At 39.8% G+C, this 16,806-nt stretch overlaps 2 protein-coding genes across 2 annotated transcripts; one reads left to right on the plus strand and one right to left on the minus strand.

Moving 5' to 3' along the window:
* Positions 1 to 1,756: 1,756 nt before the first annotated feature.
* tph2 (tryptophan hydroxylase 2 (tryptophan 5-monooxygenase)) lies at positions 1,757 to 8,540 on the plus strand. The gene is made up of 11 exons (XM_017690855.2): positions 1,757 to 2,099; positions 2,564 to 2,704; positions 3,175 to 3,358; positions 3,537 to 3,676; positions 3,769 to 3,836; positions 4,028 to 4,224; positions 5,978 to 6,113; positions 6,274 to 6,400; positions 6,797 to 6,892; positions 6,971 to 7,104; positions 7,271 to 8,540. The coding sequence occupies exons 1-11, from the start codon at positions 1,809 to 1,811 to the stop codon at positions 7,443 to 7,445; spliced, it is 1,689 nt and encodes a 562-aa protein (XP_017546344.1). The 5' UTR covers positions 1,757 to 1,808; the 3' UTR covers positions 7,446 to 8,540.
* On the minus strand, positions 7,997 to 10,303 carry si:ch211-218c6.8 (apoptosis facilitator Bcl-2-like protein 14). The gene is made up of 5 exons (XM_017690831.2): positions 9,845 to 10,303; positions 9,665 to 9,760; positions 9,494 to 9,558; positions 9,059 to 9,331; positions 7,997 to 8,942 (listed from the first exon to the last, which is right to left on the minus strand). The coding sequence occupies exons 1-5, from the start codon at positions 10,065 to 10,067 to the stop codon at positions 8,898 to 8,900; spliced, it is 702 nt and encodes a 233-aa protein (XP_017546320.1). The 5' UTR covers positions 10,068 to 10,303; the 3' UTR covers positions 7,997 to 8,897.
* Between the last annotated feature and the right edge of the window lie 6,503 nt (positions 10,304 to 16,806).

The following is a 16,806-nucleotide window of genomic DNA, read 5'->3' on the forward strand; positions in this document are numbered from 1 at the left end:
ATTATTTTTTGGCTTTGTTCAAATTACTAATACAAATCTAGTAATGCCCAATATTTCTTGTATTATCCTTATTAGGTAAATGTAGTTAAGATCAGTTCATTTGCATAAGTCCTTTAGGCGAGTCTTGGTGGTTTTGTTGGTACTCTTTATTTTTCTAATTTATAAATATAATTCTGTGTAAAATATTGTTGTGCCATAACATATTCTTGGGCAAATTGTAAAGTTTGCATGCAATTTACATTTTCTGATGGAGTTTTAGTGTTTAGGTTGACCAGTTCAGGCTGTCATCATGAATGCTAACAGTACAGCAAATATGCATTAATCTATTAGAGCTCTCAAAAATGAGTATTTCTAGTATTATCTTAGCAATTAGTTTATTTCTGTGCACAGGAGTCTGTCTAATGTAATGGAATAGATTCACTTGTTCTAGGAAGAATATTTGATTCATGGTAACCGAACTAATTCAGGAGTAAATAGAACTTGGAAAAGTGGACTGTTGCCAGCTCAGTGGTAACCCTATATAATTATTATATAATAATTGTGCTTATATAATTATTGTGCTGTTTGAGTTAACCTTACTTGCTGCAGCGGTGTGGATCACTGGAAATTAGAAAGTATCCGTAGCTCCTGTGTAAAGTTACTTAAGCCTGTTGAACCTGTTAAGTAACTTAATTAATTTGAGGCAGTAAGTTTGCTTCTTTTTTTTTTTTTTATTATTTTTTTATATAAAGTCAACTACTTTAATTTTACGTTATATATTGTGTGACGAATAGTACAATATACATCACAAGATATGCCCTTAGCATTACATAACTTAAAATGATACTCTGTGTTATGTTATTTTGAATTTACCACTCGAGAAACTGCTTCTGCACTTAAAATGCACAATTGGAAATTCAAGTGGCATTTGAATGTTGTCTGTTTGATGTATTAGTAGCATTCTTTCCCATCGGTGACATTTCGAGATGAGATGGGGAGGTGCGGGTGTAAAATCCTGACAGCAGACCAGAGTATCTTTTATCGCCTCATAACAGGGCTGCATGCTCACAACAAAGATGCCCAGAATCATCTCCAAACTCCTTGCACTTTCATTTCCTGTTCCACAGGAAATTGCGCCAGAGGCCACTGATAGCTTTCTCCTCAGAGCTGTAATTTTATCTCTCCTCCAGCTCCCTTTCATTAAAGGAACGCTTGCATTCTGCTCTATGGCAAACACCCGCTCATTCAGCTGAGACTTTAAACAATGTGCGTCAATGCATGGTTTGCTTTCCACCAGTGCTTGCGTCCCTTATTTTGACTTTTGTTCATTGATAAAGTGGACATTAAAGCCGGTGTGGCATTGTGTTCCTTCCCCTTATTTTCACTTGTTCTACGTTCTGCGCTTTATAGAATGTGTGATACCCCATCTATGTTTTAAAGTCATCTGTGTGGGGTGTCCACTGCTCGCTTCAAACGTATGAAAAGCCCCCAATTTCAGAGTGAAAGTTCTTCATTCCTATTTGAATTTCTGATTTTTTTTTTATCTTAGAAAAGAAAAGGTTGAGGTCTGTCCTGAGCTTTGTTCTAGAGCAAATTTGAGTTGAGTGAATTAACACTGAGGTTACATGATTAGTGAGGGTACTGACGTAACAACTTTTCTTAATGAAGAAGCATCAGGCCCCCTCAGAAACGAATACAAGCGATACAGTGCGAGAGGAGGTCTCTTTTTTTTTTTTATCGGCATCTTTCGTCACGCTATATAAGCACGACTCTGGCACTGTCGGGGGAGGTGGAGTGCAAGGTAGAGTGGCACACCCAGACAGTTCCCCATGGCTTCAGAGGTGCAGAAGAGGAAGGGATCAGAGACGGCCCCGGTGTCTTCCGAAATGCAAGGCAAAAACAAGCCTCAAGAAATGATGCCTGTGCCCTCTGATCTGCAGAACCAGAAGAAGGGTCAAGAAATCCCCAAGTCACCTGTGGGGCTGCTGAGAAAGAGGGGTCAGGAAGTGGTCCCGAAGATGCAGCCAGCTATGATGATGTTCTCCAGCAAGTACTGGGCACGTCGGGGATTATCTTTGGATTCAGCCATGTTTAATCAACAGCATCTCGGCACCAGTATGGTAAGAATTCAGTGGAGAGCTCTCTTCATGTACCTCATTTTCAGGCTACTTTGCATATTCCTGATTGAGTCATTATCAGATCACAAGAAGAAACTGCATAGATCCTGTAGTCAAGTCAAGTACACAGACAGAAAAGTGATTTGGGCTCAAATCATAAAATAAATGTCATGATAATGCATAATTACTTATAACATTGTAGTGGGTGGTCTTGTGATCAGAAGCAACATCTGTCAGAGACCATCTGTCAACAGAGTCGATCAGTATGGTACTCACAAAAAGGTGACTGCTACTGTAAAACCATTATAAAAATGTAATTATCAGTTCAACATTTTTTACACAGATCACAGAAGCTCTGGGCAAGCAAATAAAATAAAAATGTAAATGTAAATCAGAGCTTTTACCTCATCAGCCGTTCATGTTGAACTATCCTGATCATCATTCAGATTTCCCACACTTATATGCAGCTTCGCAGGACATCGTTTAGTCGTATAGATGAGAAACCGGACAAAGAAGGAAGCTCCACTCTTGACTCTGGGAAAACAGCTGTGATTTTCTCTCTGAAGAATGAGGTGGGCTATCTGGTGAGGGCCCTTCGGATCTTTCAGGTTAGTGACCATATCAGCCCTCCAGAAGATCTGGTGAATGGGAAACAAAAATGAAGCATACAGGTGTAAGCTGTTTGAACATGTCTGGTTAAACTGCAAGTTTTTGTTGATTTTCTAACTTAAATGTGGCATTTTTTTCCTGCAAATTTCAGCCCACATCTCTATTAAACATTAATAGAGTAAAAAAAACTTTACTTAATAAATTAAATATAAAGTGTGCTATAACTTTTGCACATGTCACATTTTTGATGCATTGTTGTTTGTCAAGGAGGGGGCAACATATTAGATGCAGGCCTGTAGTGCATCACCATGCATCATGTTTATTCATTGCATTTGTAGGAGAAAAGAGCGCAAAAAGGGTCACTGGTCTGTAAAATGACACAAGACATGGGGGCAAATGATCATTATTAGTGAACATTTTGGTGTGAATTTGCTTCTTTGAACATATTCTGTGGGCACGGCTGCTGTAGGAGAAGCGTGTGAATTTGGCCCACATTGAGTCACGCAAATCGAAGCGGGTCAACACAGAGGTGGAGATCTACGCGGAGTGCAGCTGCACTAAGAAGGAGTTCAATGAGCTGGTGCAACACCTTAAAGACCACGTCAACATCATCTCGTATAACACACCTCAACATGTGTGGTCTGCAGAGACCGGTGAGTCTGTGACTTGCAGGCACAGCTAGTAACATACTTACATCCGAGCTGTTATGATGTACAAATCTCCCCAGTGACCCACACAGATATTGCTGTGAAGACCATGATGTTCTTCCATGGATAAATGGCTGTGATATTTGTGATAATGCTACTGCTTCTCCTGACTCTTTTATTCTAGACTGTTTGGACTGTGTTTGTGTTTTGGGTGGGCTACCAGATGGGGAAGGAGTGCCCTGGTTTCCCCAGAAGATCTCGGAGCTGGACCAGTGCTCTCACAGGGTGCTCATGTACGGCTCGGAGCTGGACGCTGACCACCCAGTTGGTGAACTGCTAAATTCCAAGGCTTTCATTAAAGGATAGATCTTGATGCAGTGATGCAGTCCTTTGACAGATGTTTCCCATCTCTGTAGGGCTTTAAAGACAATGTGTATCGGCAGAGGAGGAAGTACTTTGTGGAGGTGGCGATGAACTACAAATTGTTAGTACCTCATGTCCTTCCACACTCAAAATTAGTTTTCAGAGTTGTGTAATATTTGTGGGCCAAGGCCAGCAGTGCAGGAAGAGCTGATCTAAAGGCAGGCATTGTGTAAAGTGTTGTCAGTCAGCCCACACATTAGTTTACATATGACCCTCTATGTTTGCTTAGCGAATTTTCTTTTTATGTAATAGTGGCCAACCCATCCCACGCATTGAGTACACGCCAGAGGAGGTGAAGACCTGGGGAGTGGTGTTCCGGGAGCTGACTAAACTCTACCCCACCCACGCCTGCTGCGAGTACCTGAAAAACCTCCCACTGCTCACAAAGTATTGTGGATACCGAGAGGACAACATCCCTCAGCTCGAAGATGTGTCTCTGTTTCTAAGAGGTAATTGCTTCATGTGGAGGTATTTTATATCTGTGTCATCGTAGAAATTTAAAAGCATTTCTACCCTTATGAAAAAGAAGTAGTAAATACGTAAGAATACTTATCTGACAATAAATACTACAGGACGCTAGATGGTACTGCAGCAGTATTACACAGTGGTAAAAATAGTATAGATTATTACACACATATACAGCATTATGACAGTTATTTAATTATCTATTGTGTTAGCATAGACCTAATTTATAAGAATAAAGAGATGCTTCATGGCTTCTTCAGTCCAATGTGTGCTAAACATATAGAATGCGCGCCGATTTGTTATTGATCACAAAAAAAGTGTCGAAAAGGAAAAATGTATTTATTTAAAAATTATTTTTTTTATTGAGGGAATGAGTCAAGACATCAGGAAAACAAAGAAACAGGACAAATCCAATGAAGGGGAAAAAGGGCCTATACAGTATCTGGTGCTTGGTCACAAATATGATGGAAGAGAAAAAGAAAAAAAAAACACAAATAAATAAATGAATGAATAAAAGGACCAATTTGGATTATAATGTTTTCCTTTTTCCTACCTCCGGCCCTTTTTTCTCTTTTCTCTACCCCTCCCACCCACCCTTCCACTCCCTCTTGACCCCCCCCCCCCCTTCCACTCCCTCTTGACCCTCCCCCCATTAAGTTTTCCCTTTCGCCTTATCCTTACCCCTAGTGGCACCCACCTAATAACTCCAATCCCCAAAGTAAATTTTACATTACCAGACAAACGAAAAGGAAGAAAATGAAATCAGAAATTAAATACACTTTAATCAAGCAAAATTACCAACCAGTATGATGAGAGCGGTTTTACTTAAAATGCATTATAGACCACTTTCAAGAATTTTCTTTCTTTTTTTTATGTCATCCATTGCTGGGAGTGGGCTTTACACATACAAGAAATATGAGTGCTATATTATGATTAATACCACATGTATGAGAGAATTAAATGTGCTTTACATCATACATCAGCTGTGATTCTTATCAAAAGTATTTCTATCCAAAGTTGTTACAAATGGGTATACAGACTTTTGCATCTATTGAAATCCATCAAATTAAATCAGTAAATCTTTCTTTGGTTTATAGCATTATGGCCAGATTAGTAACACTATTTTGGTCTGATGTCATCATAATAATGATCTGAAATGAGCAAAAACCTCAAATTCTTGAGTAGAGAATGCTTGAACAACTTTTAAGCTCAGTACAAATGATTACTTTGCTTTTAAATGAACAAAAATATTTTTTAAATTGTATTCTGAAATTTTAAAAATAAGATACATTCCTGAAAATACTTTTTTATAGTGAGTCATAAAACGTTACAAAAATGACACATTTGATTAAATTTATGATAATAAATTGCTTTAGTAACTCTAATAAGATAGCATACTAGTTTTTAAAAAATTAGATTTGTATGTTTGAAATTAATCAGCTAACTTGAAAACTGTGAAAGAAGGAATTTCAGGACTTATTTTAAGAAGACTTTGTAATGTTTTTAAGATTTAAAGTTGTAAAGAGTGTTGAGATTTGAAACCAGTTCTCTAAAAAAAGTTTTATTTTATTTTGAGAAGTAGGAGTTATCAGCTAAATAACCTAAACAAGATAACTTCACACAAGCTAGTTTAATAATCTTATACATGCAAATCTAGTCTAGTCGGTTTATCTTTAAATAAAGAACAAGATCTTCTGGCTTGTTAAGATTTTATTTTTGTGTGATCTTGATTTGCAGAGAGGTCAGGATTCACGGTGCGACCTGTGGCAGGATACCTGTCACCTAGAGACTTCCTGGCTGGACTGGCATACCGAGTGTTTAACTGCACTCAATATGTGCGTCACAGCACTGATCCGCTCTACACACCAGAGCCGTGAGTACCGTCCAGACACGCATCCCCACTGGCTTGAGCGTCATTTCATATCCTATGTTTGAGAAAGAAATCTGTATAATTGAGCTTTTTTTTAGTACATATTAAACTTACATTTGTGATGCTTTAAAGTTTGTGTTATATCTTTAACGCTGGCACTCAGGGATACCTGCCATGAGCTCCTGGGTCATGTGCCGCTCCTAGCGGATCCGAAGTTTGCTCAGTTCTCGCAAGAAATCGGCCTGGCCTCTCTAGGAGCTTCAGATGAAGATGTGCAAAAACTGGCTACAGTAAGTGCAGCTGAAACCAAGCTTTCATTTCAGGAGTGGGTCTTTAAATGCCACGGAGCCTACCTGAGTGACAGACTCTCGTCTATAATACAGTGATTATACCAATGTGAGAAGGTCAGAGGGGCTTGTGGTGGCATTTAACCAGCATTTTACTGTCATGATCTGCCCTATACTGGTGCATTTGCATGCAGGTTAATCTTCAGTGTGGGGGGATTTCAGCAGGAACATTTCAAGTAAAGCTAGAGTTACCATTTACTATTACCACTTCATACCTGAAACCTTTTGTGTGATAATATTACCAGTAACACTTTACCTTACATATTATCTATTAAATATTTCTATTTCATGCCTGGCCTTTTGCTCTGCTTCTTTTTAAAATCTGTTTCTTCTGGTTAGTGCTATTTCTTCACCATTGAGTTTGGCCTGTGCAAACAAGACGGCCAGCTGAGAGCCTATGGAGCAGGGCTGCTGTCCTCCATTGGAGAGCTAAGGGTACATCAATAGCACTTTTATTATCCCAGTTTTACTCCACTTTCTCAGTTCTTTAACTAGCCTTCAATGAATCCACAGCATGCATTATCAGACAAAGCTTTGGTGAAGCCGTTTGATCCCAGGACCACGTGCTACCAGGAGTGCCTCATCACAACTTTCCAAGACGTTTACTTTGTGTCAGAAAGTTTTGAAGAGGCCAAAGAAAAGATGAGGTAAAATTATTCAAGCTTTCCTGTTTATGATCATACTTGCTTGAAAAATACATTTTCATTATTAATAAACAAGATTGAATCAATTGAGAAGGACGGTTTTATCAGAAACTGGTGTCCAGTTATGAACCAAGACAAAAAGATCTCATGATATGGTTCCTCTTCATAGAGAATTTGCCAAATCAATCAAGAGGCCCTTCTCTGTCTACTACAACCCCTACACCCAGAGCATTGACCTTCTAAAGGACACCAGAAGCATTGAGAATGTGGTGCAGGACCTCCGCTGTGACCTCACCACAGTCTGTGACGCCCTGGGAAAAATGAACAAGTACCTCGGCATCTAGAACTATACGGAATTTGTCTAAGTGAACACGTTTCAGATGAATTATACATCAAATGCTTTGAGATTTTCTGCTTTGAACTACAAACCATGCTAAAGTCATATCACATATAATAAACATAACTACAAGTGGCTCGTGGTGCATTGTTTGGCCTGGAACCAGAGGCAGAGGCCAGTCTCATTGTCCTGTGTTCTAATGCATTTGCCAGCTTTTGTGACCAGGTTATTCTAATCATTTTCACAGCAGCCAGTTACAGATGCTGTAGGCTGCATGTCAGTATCCGTCTGTGGTTCTTAACTGTGATTAGCTCAACATAGGATTCTGTAATCCAATTGGCATTACATCCAACTTCATTATGACTGGCAAACAGGAAGTCTGAAATTGATGACTCCAGACAGTAAGGCAGAAATATACCTGGTCCAGACTAAATACAGCATTCTCTGGTTAACAGATGAGCTACACAGACAACCATTAGGCTTCAACCATATGAACTCTGCTATCGTGCACAGGATGGAATGAATGCAGACACATTAATATTGAATCATACAGAAAAACTTGATTTCACATTTATTATTGCATTGAGTTAGTCTGCTTACACATTATTGACTTTGGGAATGTGAGAAAACAAACAACAAAAATACACTATCCAGTATACGTTTGTTGCATTACCTCTCTGTGCCTATCTATGAGCTTGACATATGAAGAGTATGTATCTCTTATGAAGAGTAATCACACATTAATCTATTTCATTTAAGTTGCAGCACGTGGGCTAAGCTGATTGTTATTGTACATGTATTCTGCATAAATTAATCATGATTTCCAAACTAGTGTGAAATATGCATGGATAAATTAGCCAAGCAGCAGAGTGAATGCCACAGTTCATTTGTAGTGCTTGCTTTATTTGTGCTTGCAGTCATGGATGTCTCCTATTCTTGGTCAATAAAGTATTATATTTTAAGTGTTTTACGAGTGCCGTTGTCAAGTAATTTGTGATGAACACTCTTCCAAACCACACACACACCTTTGTCTTATCATTAACTAATAATTGTTTTTTGGCAGTTGTCTCTAAATCTTAAGATGTGGTGGATAGCTAGTGTGCCAGATAGGTGAAAATGCACAATTACTTTTTATTTGCCGAATTTAACAAATGAAAAAACATGAAATGTGGTCTGTGCATAAACTTAGCAGATAAACAGAAATTGTGCACTAAAACTTGCATAACAATGCCTTTGTTTTCTCTGTAAAGGATATGTTAATAGATTTTTATTTAGAAAATCAACAAAACAAGTCATTCGTCCAGGGTTTTCAAACTTTGGGGTCCGATTGAACCAAAAGGTTGTTCTACACAAGCAAAACTTTCTGATCAGCACCCAGGAGGGAATCAAAAAGTGATGTTCTTGAAGGCAGCAGACCATCTTGTGGATTTCAGAAATGCCGACAAAGTAAAGTCGCTTTTTACTGGACCTCATCATCACTTTCATCACTGTTAAACACCTTGTTCTGTAGATGGGGAAAGAAGTTCATATCCTTTATACGTTCTTTAATACATAGTTCCAGTTTATAAAATACATCATCACTACAGTGTGCAAGTCCGGATGAGTGTAGTCAGAACTTACCCAGCCACCATGCTGCTGAATCCATGGTGCAAAATGCTGGTGCAGATACTGGGCCCCGAACCCCATGACCCTGTTCATAGGCTGTAGGTCCAGAGCTGTCAACCTGCTGGTCATCTCAAAGGTCCAGGCAATCACAGCTTTCTGCTCACTAGCTTCTTCCTTCTGCGTGCTTATAGGCACCACACTGCTGACGAAGGCTGAGGCCACATTCTCAAAGGCGGCGTAAGAGAAAGAGTTCTGGAGGTACCCCATAAGCTCACGGTCCTTCTGGATCTAACAGGGCCAACCAAAGAGGGAGAGGACAAGAGTGAATGTGTGGAGAAGTTCTAACAGTCCTGAAATTGTGAACTGGCCTGTGCCTAACTCCAGCCTCCTTTTTGTGAACTGCAGATTTATTCTTTATGTGCCCTGTGGTAGAAAATTCATCTAAATTACCTCTTCATTCAGTTCGTCACCGCATTTTTTCAATAACTCCACAAGCCTCTGGATGACATGGTTGTCTGGATGAAGGGAAGACCAAGTAGGACATGCCATTAACAACACCATCTCTCTTACATTCTCAGGATTCTTAAAGACATCAATAATCTTACTGATGAACAAGCCTACCAGCGCCATCTTCAACAACGTCGTCCTGAGGAAGAGGTGTACTGTCCACAATGTGGGTCAGCTGCTCAGCCACATCCTCAAATTGATCTGGTTCATCTGTTTTTTTAGAGATATGAAATCAATCAGAAAATATATAACTATATAAGTAAATAAGTAAGATCTAAGATACAGCTGTCTTACCTGAATCTGCAATAGCAGCACTTCTGAGAACTTCTCTTCCTCTAGAAGTTCTTTCGTCAAAATGTACACCTCCTCCCTTACTGCTTTTTTTTCTCAAATTACTTAGAGCACCCAGAGGGGCGTCTGCTCTAGGCTTTGCCTTTGACCTCGGCCTTTTTTTACAACAGTAAGCCTTAAGGAGCCGATATTCGGTGAACATCTCGCCCGTTGAGAAGGTGTCCATCTTCTCAGCTCTCTACACTCGGCATCAAGCTCCAGCTACTCAGATGTCAGGGAGTTAAAGTAAGATTTCAGACCTGCTCGACGCTCAGAGACCTTCGAGAGTCTCAGTGCTGCTGCGGAACGACTGCTTTACAGAAACTTTGCCCAGTTTCACTTTCAAATCAGCTTCTGATAGTTTTATTTGTGGCCTGCCCTCGAGTCACTAAACTCCTCCCTTAGAGTGTGAAACCAACAGGAAGAGCTTCACCTTGTCTAAGCTGATTTCGAAATTAGTCCCGCCTCCTGTACTACTATTGGCTAATCAGACCAGTGGAGTGCTTGTGGACGCGAACTAACAGCCAATCAGGGCGCAGGAAACAAGATCAAGCAAAACTTTACTATAGAGTTCACTGTGTGTCCTGTGACTGTGTGTGTGTGTGTGTGTGTGTGTGTGTGTGTGTGTGTGTATGAGAAAAGCAGAAGAAGACTCAAGGACCTCAGTCATGTGCTGTCAGCCTTAGGGAGTGAACCGGCAACCTTCCAGTCACAGAGCCAGTTCCCTAACCTCCAGCCCACGACTGCCCCCAAACAAACTTTCCAGTCATTTATCAGTTTGATGATACTGATGTATATTTAGTTCACTGTTTATTGTTGACATTGTCACGTAAGGCTCGATTCTCAAGAAGAAACGTCCAGATAGGAAATATCAATAATTCAGTATCTATCTGTCACCATTACTGTGTTTGTTTAGTACGTCACTCTGGGTTAGATACTCTTTACATGCTCTTCTAGAGGTAGACCTCATTGGATCATAGGCACATTAAAGTAATAACTTATAATGATGTGGTCAGAATGATTTCGGTACAGTATCATAACGTTGAAAAATTCAATGTAAATTCAATCGGTCTCTTCTGATGGTTCAAATCATATCAGATCCAATTTATTTGTTTAGCGCTTTGAACAACTGATGTTGTCACAAAGCAGCTTCACAAAAGTCCAGTAAAGACAAAGTGTTAACATGAAATGTAAACCCCCCAGGTGAGCAAGCCAGGGGCGACAGTGGCAAGGTCAAACTCCCTCAGAGCGGAGGAAGAAACCTTGGGAGGAACCAAGGCTCACAAGGGGGGGGACCCGTCCCCCTCTGGTCAAACGACCTACAAATTATTGACAAAAAAAAACCCCAAAAGGACTCTATACATCGCATAGGTCTGCTGTTATGCTCATGTGTACTGATATAGTCATAGTATATATATAATGTAAGCAATGATGATGATGATATTATTATTATTACTATTATTACTATTATTAATAGTAGTAGTATTAGTAATAGTTAGGAGTCCATGTATGTTCAATGTAGGGTGGGCAGCTAGTCCAAAGCAAGTGGCGGTAGCTGGGGCATGGGCAGCTGGTCTGAAGCAGGTAGCATGAGAGCTCAACAGTCAGTCATCCATCAGTGTCCGGCCGGCCAGGAGGGCAATCGTTTACTTGGAAAAAGGTAGGGAGATGGAATTAGTTTTGCTCTGTGAACATTTCCAGAGTGTGGCTAATGACTCCGGCAAATCGGACTATAACAGCTTAACTAAAAGGAGAGAACCAGATAGCACACACAGACACAGGAGCACCCTGAAACAACTGGCATCCCTCCGCTCCACCGTCCACAATCCTGAGTGACCGCATACGAGCAGCGGGACGACAGCACCAGCATCTCAGTTTAGTATAACTCCCATGGAGTGTCCATGGACCCCTGGATCTGCTGCCTTTATCTAGCCAAAAGCTGAACAAGTGTCACTGACTCTGAGTCCCGAACATTTTCTGGAAGATCATTTGAGAGTTTGGGGGCTTTATAAGAAAAGGCTCTTCCCCCAGCTGAAGCCTTATGAATTCTAGGAACTATGAAAAAGCCAGATCTGAGTAATCGTGCTGGCTCGTAATAGGAAATAAGGTCTTGCAGGTACTCAAGAGCGAGCTCATTTAGGGCTTTATACATCAATAAAATACTTCCTTACCATCTTTTTTGGAAACTGCTAGCAGTGATGAAAACTAGGCATCTGTGTGTCTATATTTGTTGCATAAGATCACCAATTTGCATGAGTACATGCTACTAATCTTTTGCTCTAAGAGAAATCTTTGTAGTCTACATAGTTAGAGCTCTTAGAAACAAAACATGAAAAGAACAAAAATCTAATTGAATCATCTCAAACTTAAAAATATGTGTTATTTATGTATATGTTACATCCCTAGAAAAAAAGAGTTTTTTATGAGAGATATTTGTTTTTGACTTGACTCACCGCATTATTATATGACATTAGATGTGAACTGAAGGCAAAATGACTGTTTTACCATCCATTTATTCAATATAACAACAATCAGCAGTCAGGATGTGCTGTGTCATATATTAATGAGGTAACAGTTCAGTCTCATCCATTTTGTGATCACCTACATTATGCTTTACTTCTTTCGACCAGCAAGGTATGAAAAGCCTAGGTCCAATGTAGTCCAGTCTTAAGTGGTCCACAGTCTGTAAAGTTTGAAACTTGAGTCTCCATTACCCTCTGCCTGACTAGTACACATGGCTGTCCTTCGAACTAAAAAGACACATTCTCCTCATCATGGCTGTGAGAGTCTGGAAATGTTCCATGTGAGGAGGAATAAGATGCCCAAAGCTGAGGTGATGCACCAGCTTAGAGCTAACCCTCACTGCCTGCATGAGAAGATGGACAGGTAATGTATTCTGACTCTGACTTCTCATAAGAGGAGCAGTACTGATGATGGTGTGGAGCTGGAGTTTAGCTTTTCCTTCTCTTAGGCAGCTGGTATTGACTTTAGAGGGAGGTTTGTGCTATATTTCTCAAAAGTATCCACTGTCTGTGACAGGACACTCTAGCAAAGGCTTATTCAGGAATGTCCACACCAGTATGGCCATAGTGGAACAGCCTTATGCTGGAGAACGAGTAGTTGAGTGAGGACTACAGATTGCAGGTTGTTTGAGGTCAGTAGGGTTGTTAAAGAATTTGTTAAATGTACATGAAATCCTTGCTTGCTTATTGATTTTGTGTTTGAGAGAATCACTATATTGATTTTTGGTTTTCAACTTTTGCCAAAAATGACTGAGTAATCTCAGGCAGTTTATTATAGATTATTAGAGCTAATTAGATACAGATATTTGTAATATTTCTTTTGATTGTGCTTTGGGATATGCTGGCCTTACCTGGCTGAAAATGCATCTCTCATGACAAGATGATGATGTATCATGGTTCTGAAGCTCATCAACTATCTGTCAGCGCAAAGCAGCAATGTATCCATTTGAGTGACAGTCATCCTGCTTTCCAATTTACAGTCAAAATTACAGAGTCATTTCAACAACGAATGGTGCCACAGTTTGTTACTGCAGCTGAAGTAAGCAAGTAAAGGAACTGAATGAATGCTACACTGGAATCACTCTGATTTGGAATTCTCTGTGTATTTATATTATTACATTATAATCCTTTGTGTCTACATTCATGACAACAAAACAGGGTAAGAGGTACAACTGATGAAAACACTGTTTGGTCAACGTGGTGCACACTGGACGTTGTCTACAGACCTTGGATTCAGCCAAGAAGAGCTTAACTAATTAACTAATGATTCAAATAAGAGAACCGAATAATCAACAAATGATATGACTATTAGAGTTGGGGCTTCAGTTTGGGCCAGAAATGTTAAAAACATGAATAATATAATATACTATAATATAATGTAATGTTCATTTTTGCCAGCACCCCTATGTGATTCTAGTAGTACGTTAGCACTAAGCTAATGGTAATTCACACGAACATTTTTGGCCATTCTAGATTACATGCACCACATTACTTTCCATGTCTTATTTGCAGCTTCAGACAGACATATTAACTTATATTATACCTTCTATGTTGCAGTGACTCCTGTAGCAAAGAGTAATGGCATTGAGCTGCTGCCCCTTTTTTCTGTTTCTAACAGCTGACTGAAACACAGATCAGGCTACGTATTCACAGTCAGTGATGTATCTAGAACTTCTAGAATGTCTAGAGTGACTTTTTTTCTCACAAAATTGGTTCCGCTTATTGGACATCAAAAGATGATTAGTTGATGCTTGATGCCTTGCATGTGCCAGCGAATTTTTGTGAGCAACATAAGATTAATTTCTGGGGAAGTCGCTGAGATGAGCACAAAATTTCACACCACGTTAAAATTTTGGGGAACTTTGACATGCAAATTTACATCCTTTACCAGTAGTGCTAGGTGCTTTGGTTCACCTCTGAAGGAATGGCTCTTTTACAGCTACTTCGCTACTCCCCCATCCCTGGGGTCACCCCACTGCCACCAACCACATAAACACTTTTTTGATATAAACCAGGGTGGAGCACTGTATAAACATCTAATTATGTTCTCCTTTTGCCATTACTGTTTTTGGTTAGCGAGTTAGTTAACTTGCAAACTGCACCAAAATGAAGGATTTTTTTTCGTGACCAGCCTTTTTTCGTGACCAGCCTTCCAACCTCGGTCATGCCCATTTTGAAAGGTGACACAAACTACAAATGACTCACGTGACTGTGGCTTTACACCTTTAGTTCAGCTCCTGAAGTCCTGACCAATGGTAGAATGATCTTGACTGTATGTACCTAGATAACACAGAAAACAATCCTGATTCAATCATTTGATGATGGGTGTTTCAAGAAATTAACAAGAGCATTTCTGTATCACTTGCTTACAATAAGCATGATGATACATTAAATAAGAGTGAGGAAAAATACAGCTGTATATTTCACAGAAATCATCACGCCTTTTATAAAGGCCTAGAAGGCCCTGAGGGATCCCCACTGCTTAAATGTAGGGGAAATGCGAAACTGCAGTTAGGACTCTAGGATTTGTCTGTAATTAGTTTAGTGGTCATCAGGGTACCTACTGGAGATTTGGCTTCCCAGAAAGTTTAGTTCTAGAATGTTCAGCAATGCAACTGTTTACAATAATATTCTATGGTTTTGGGGTTTTAATCTTTATAGTCTACAGTTTAAATTAAATAGAATAGTTTCTGTTCTTCTAATTGTCAGCTGAGTCATAAACGTCAGTTGTTTGCATTTCTCAGATCCGGTTTCACACTAATTTCCAGAATGTGGTTAACCATTGACTTCAGCGATAAGTCCAAAAAGCCCAGTAGAGGAAGGCAAGCAGTGGATGAAAGAAATCAAATGTAATCAGACACGCCAGCATGAGGAGAAAGAGAATGTTCACGATTATCGACAAGGGTATAGCAATGATGGAAAGGGTATAGATGTAGGTGGCCCCTGCCATGATGAAGGTGAAGAGCCAGATTAAGGCAGAGCATGCGGCACGATACTCCCACTTGCCCAGCTTCATGAAGACCACGGGGTATGACACAGCTACATAGCATTCCACACACATACTGGTCAACAGGAGGGGGCAGCTGAAGTAACTGAGGACGGCGAAGGCGTGCGAGATTCTTCGGAGTAGTCCAGAGCGTTGCCTTGTTGAAATGTAGATCCAATGGCAAACTGAGGCAATAGAGGATACTGCGAATGGCAAGGTTGAGACCTAAAACCTCAGAAGCCAGACCAAGGCTATGTTTACCGGAAGGGCAAGTACTAAGATAAGGATCTGGATGGGTAAACGTGCAGGAGGAGTTACATTTTTGTTACATTCACTAATAACATCAGCTAAAGAGGACCGGTTATGAAAGGACCATGAAAAGTTGGTTTGGAAGGAGTCCTGTAATCCAGATATGGCGATTGTTTGGTTGTTGTCACTTGTGTGTTTTGTCCCATGATGAGCAGCTCTTCTGGATGTAGAGAGAAAGTTCTGATCAACAACTAACAACACAACATCTTTAGAGGCATTAAACACTCTCAAAAACAAACCTCAGTTCCAAAAATATTGGGACAGTGTGTGAAATACTAATTACAACAGAAAAGGTGTAAATTCAGTGTGAGCTGTTTTTCATTAATGCAGTACAAAAGCATGATATCATAATATGGCCCAGAACCCTTATGCTTTACCCTGGGAACAGTCTGTATGGTGCTTTCCTTTGTTAACCTGGAGAACATCCATCCATCCATCCATTTTCTAAGCTCTTTCTCCCTCAGGGTCGCAGGCGGGGTGCTGGAGCCTATCCCAGCGGTCATCGGGTGGAAGGCAGGATACACCCTGGACAGGACTGGAGAACATAAAGTGTGTTATTTCCTTAAACAACCTGAAAGGTTGATTGGGCAGACCAGCATCAGACCAGCTGCATTTCTGGACATTACATATATTTCACAACTATTCTAGTATTAGATTGGCCCGATTCAACTTTTTAAGACCTATTGCAGGGGTTAAATTTCAGAATGAGCATATATTTACAAAAGCAATGACGTTCTAAATATCTTGTCTTTAATAATAAATGTCATGTTTTGTTTAAATAGAGGTCAAAGCAAATTTATAAATCTCTACTTTCTGGTTATGTTTTTATTTGCATTTCACATAATATCACTTTTGTGCTAAACGTTAATGCGGCTTTTCTATTCTAATTTGTTTTTCCCACTTAGCCATTTTAAAAGGTATGTCAGGCAGAACAAAAGCTGAGCAACACTGATAAATATTAAGTTATGTGTAAAGATTTTCTCCTGTCTTATTTATTTTCAGCCATACTGTCCTCTCTGTCCTTATCTGTTTATAATATAGTCTCTATGTGAAGTATTTGAATGTTGGCAACGGACCACTGAACACATTTCCAATACTACCCACAGATT

This window comes from Pygocentrus nattereri, chromosome 7 (genome assembly GCF_015220715.1).
Source record: "Pygocentrus nattereri isolate fPygNat1 chromosome 7, fPygNat1.pri, whole genome shotgun sequence".
Lineage (NCBI taxonomy): Eukaryota > Metazoa > Chordata > Actinopteri > Characiformes > Serrasalmidae > Pygocentrus > Pygocentrus nattereri.

Excerpts from the sequence above, each read along its gene's own strand:
- tph2 (XM_017690855.2), top strand. The coding sequence starts at position 1,809 with ATGGCTTCAGAGGTGCAGAAGAGGAAGGGATCAGAGACGGCCCCGGTG. Across the intron at positions 3,677-3,768 it reads AGCTGGACGCTGACCACCCA|GGCTTTAAAGACAATGTGTA; the intron begins GTTGGTGAACTG and ends CCATCTCTGTAG. Across the intron at positions 6,893-6,970 it reads CCTCCATTGGAGAGCTAAGG|CATGCATTATCAGACAAAGC; the intron begins GTACATCAATAG and ends ATGAATCCACAG.
- si:ch211-218c6.8 (XM_017690831.2), bottom strand. The coding sequence starts at position 10,067 with ATGGACACCTTCTCAACGGGCGAGATGTTCACCGAATATCGGCTCCTT. Across the intron at positions 9,761-9,844 it reads TGCTGCTATTGCAGATTCAG|ATGAACCAGATCAATTTGAG; the intron begins GTAAGACAGCTG and ends CTAAAAAAACAG. Across the intron at positions 8,943-9,058 it reads TTCAGCAGCATGGTGGCTGG|AACAAGGTGTTTAACAGTGA; the intron begins GTAAGTTCTGAC and ends CCCCATCTACAG.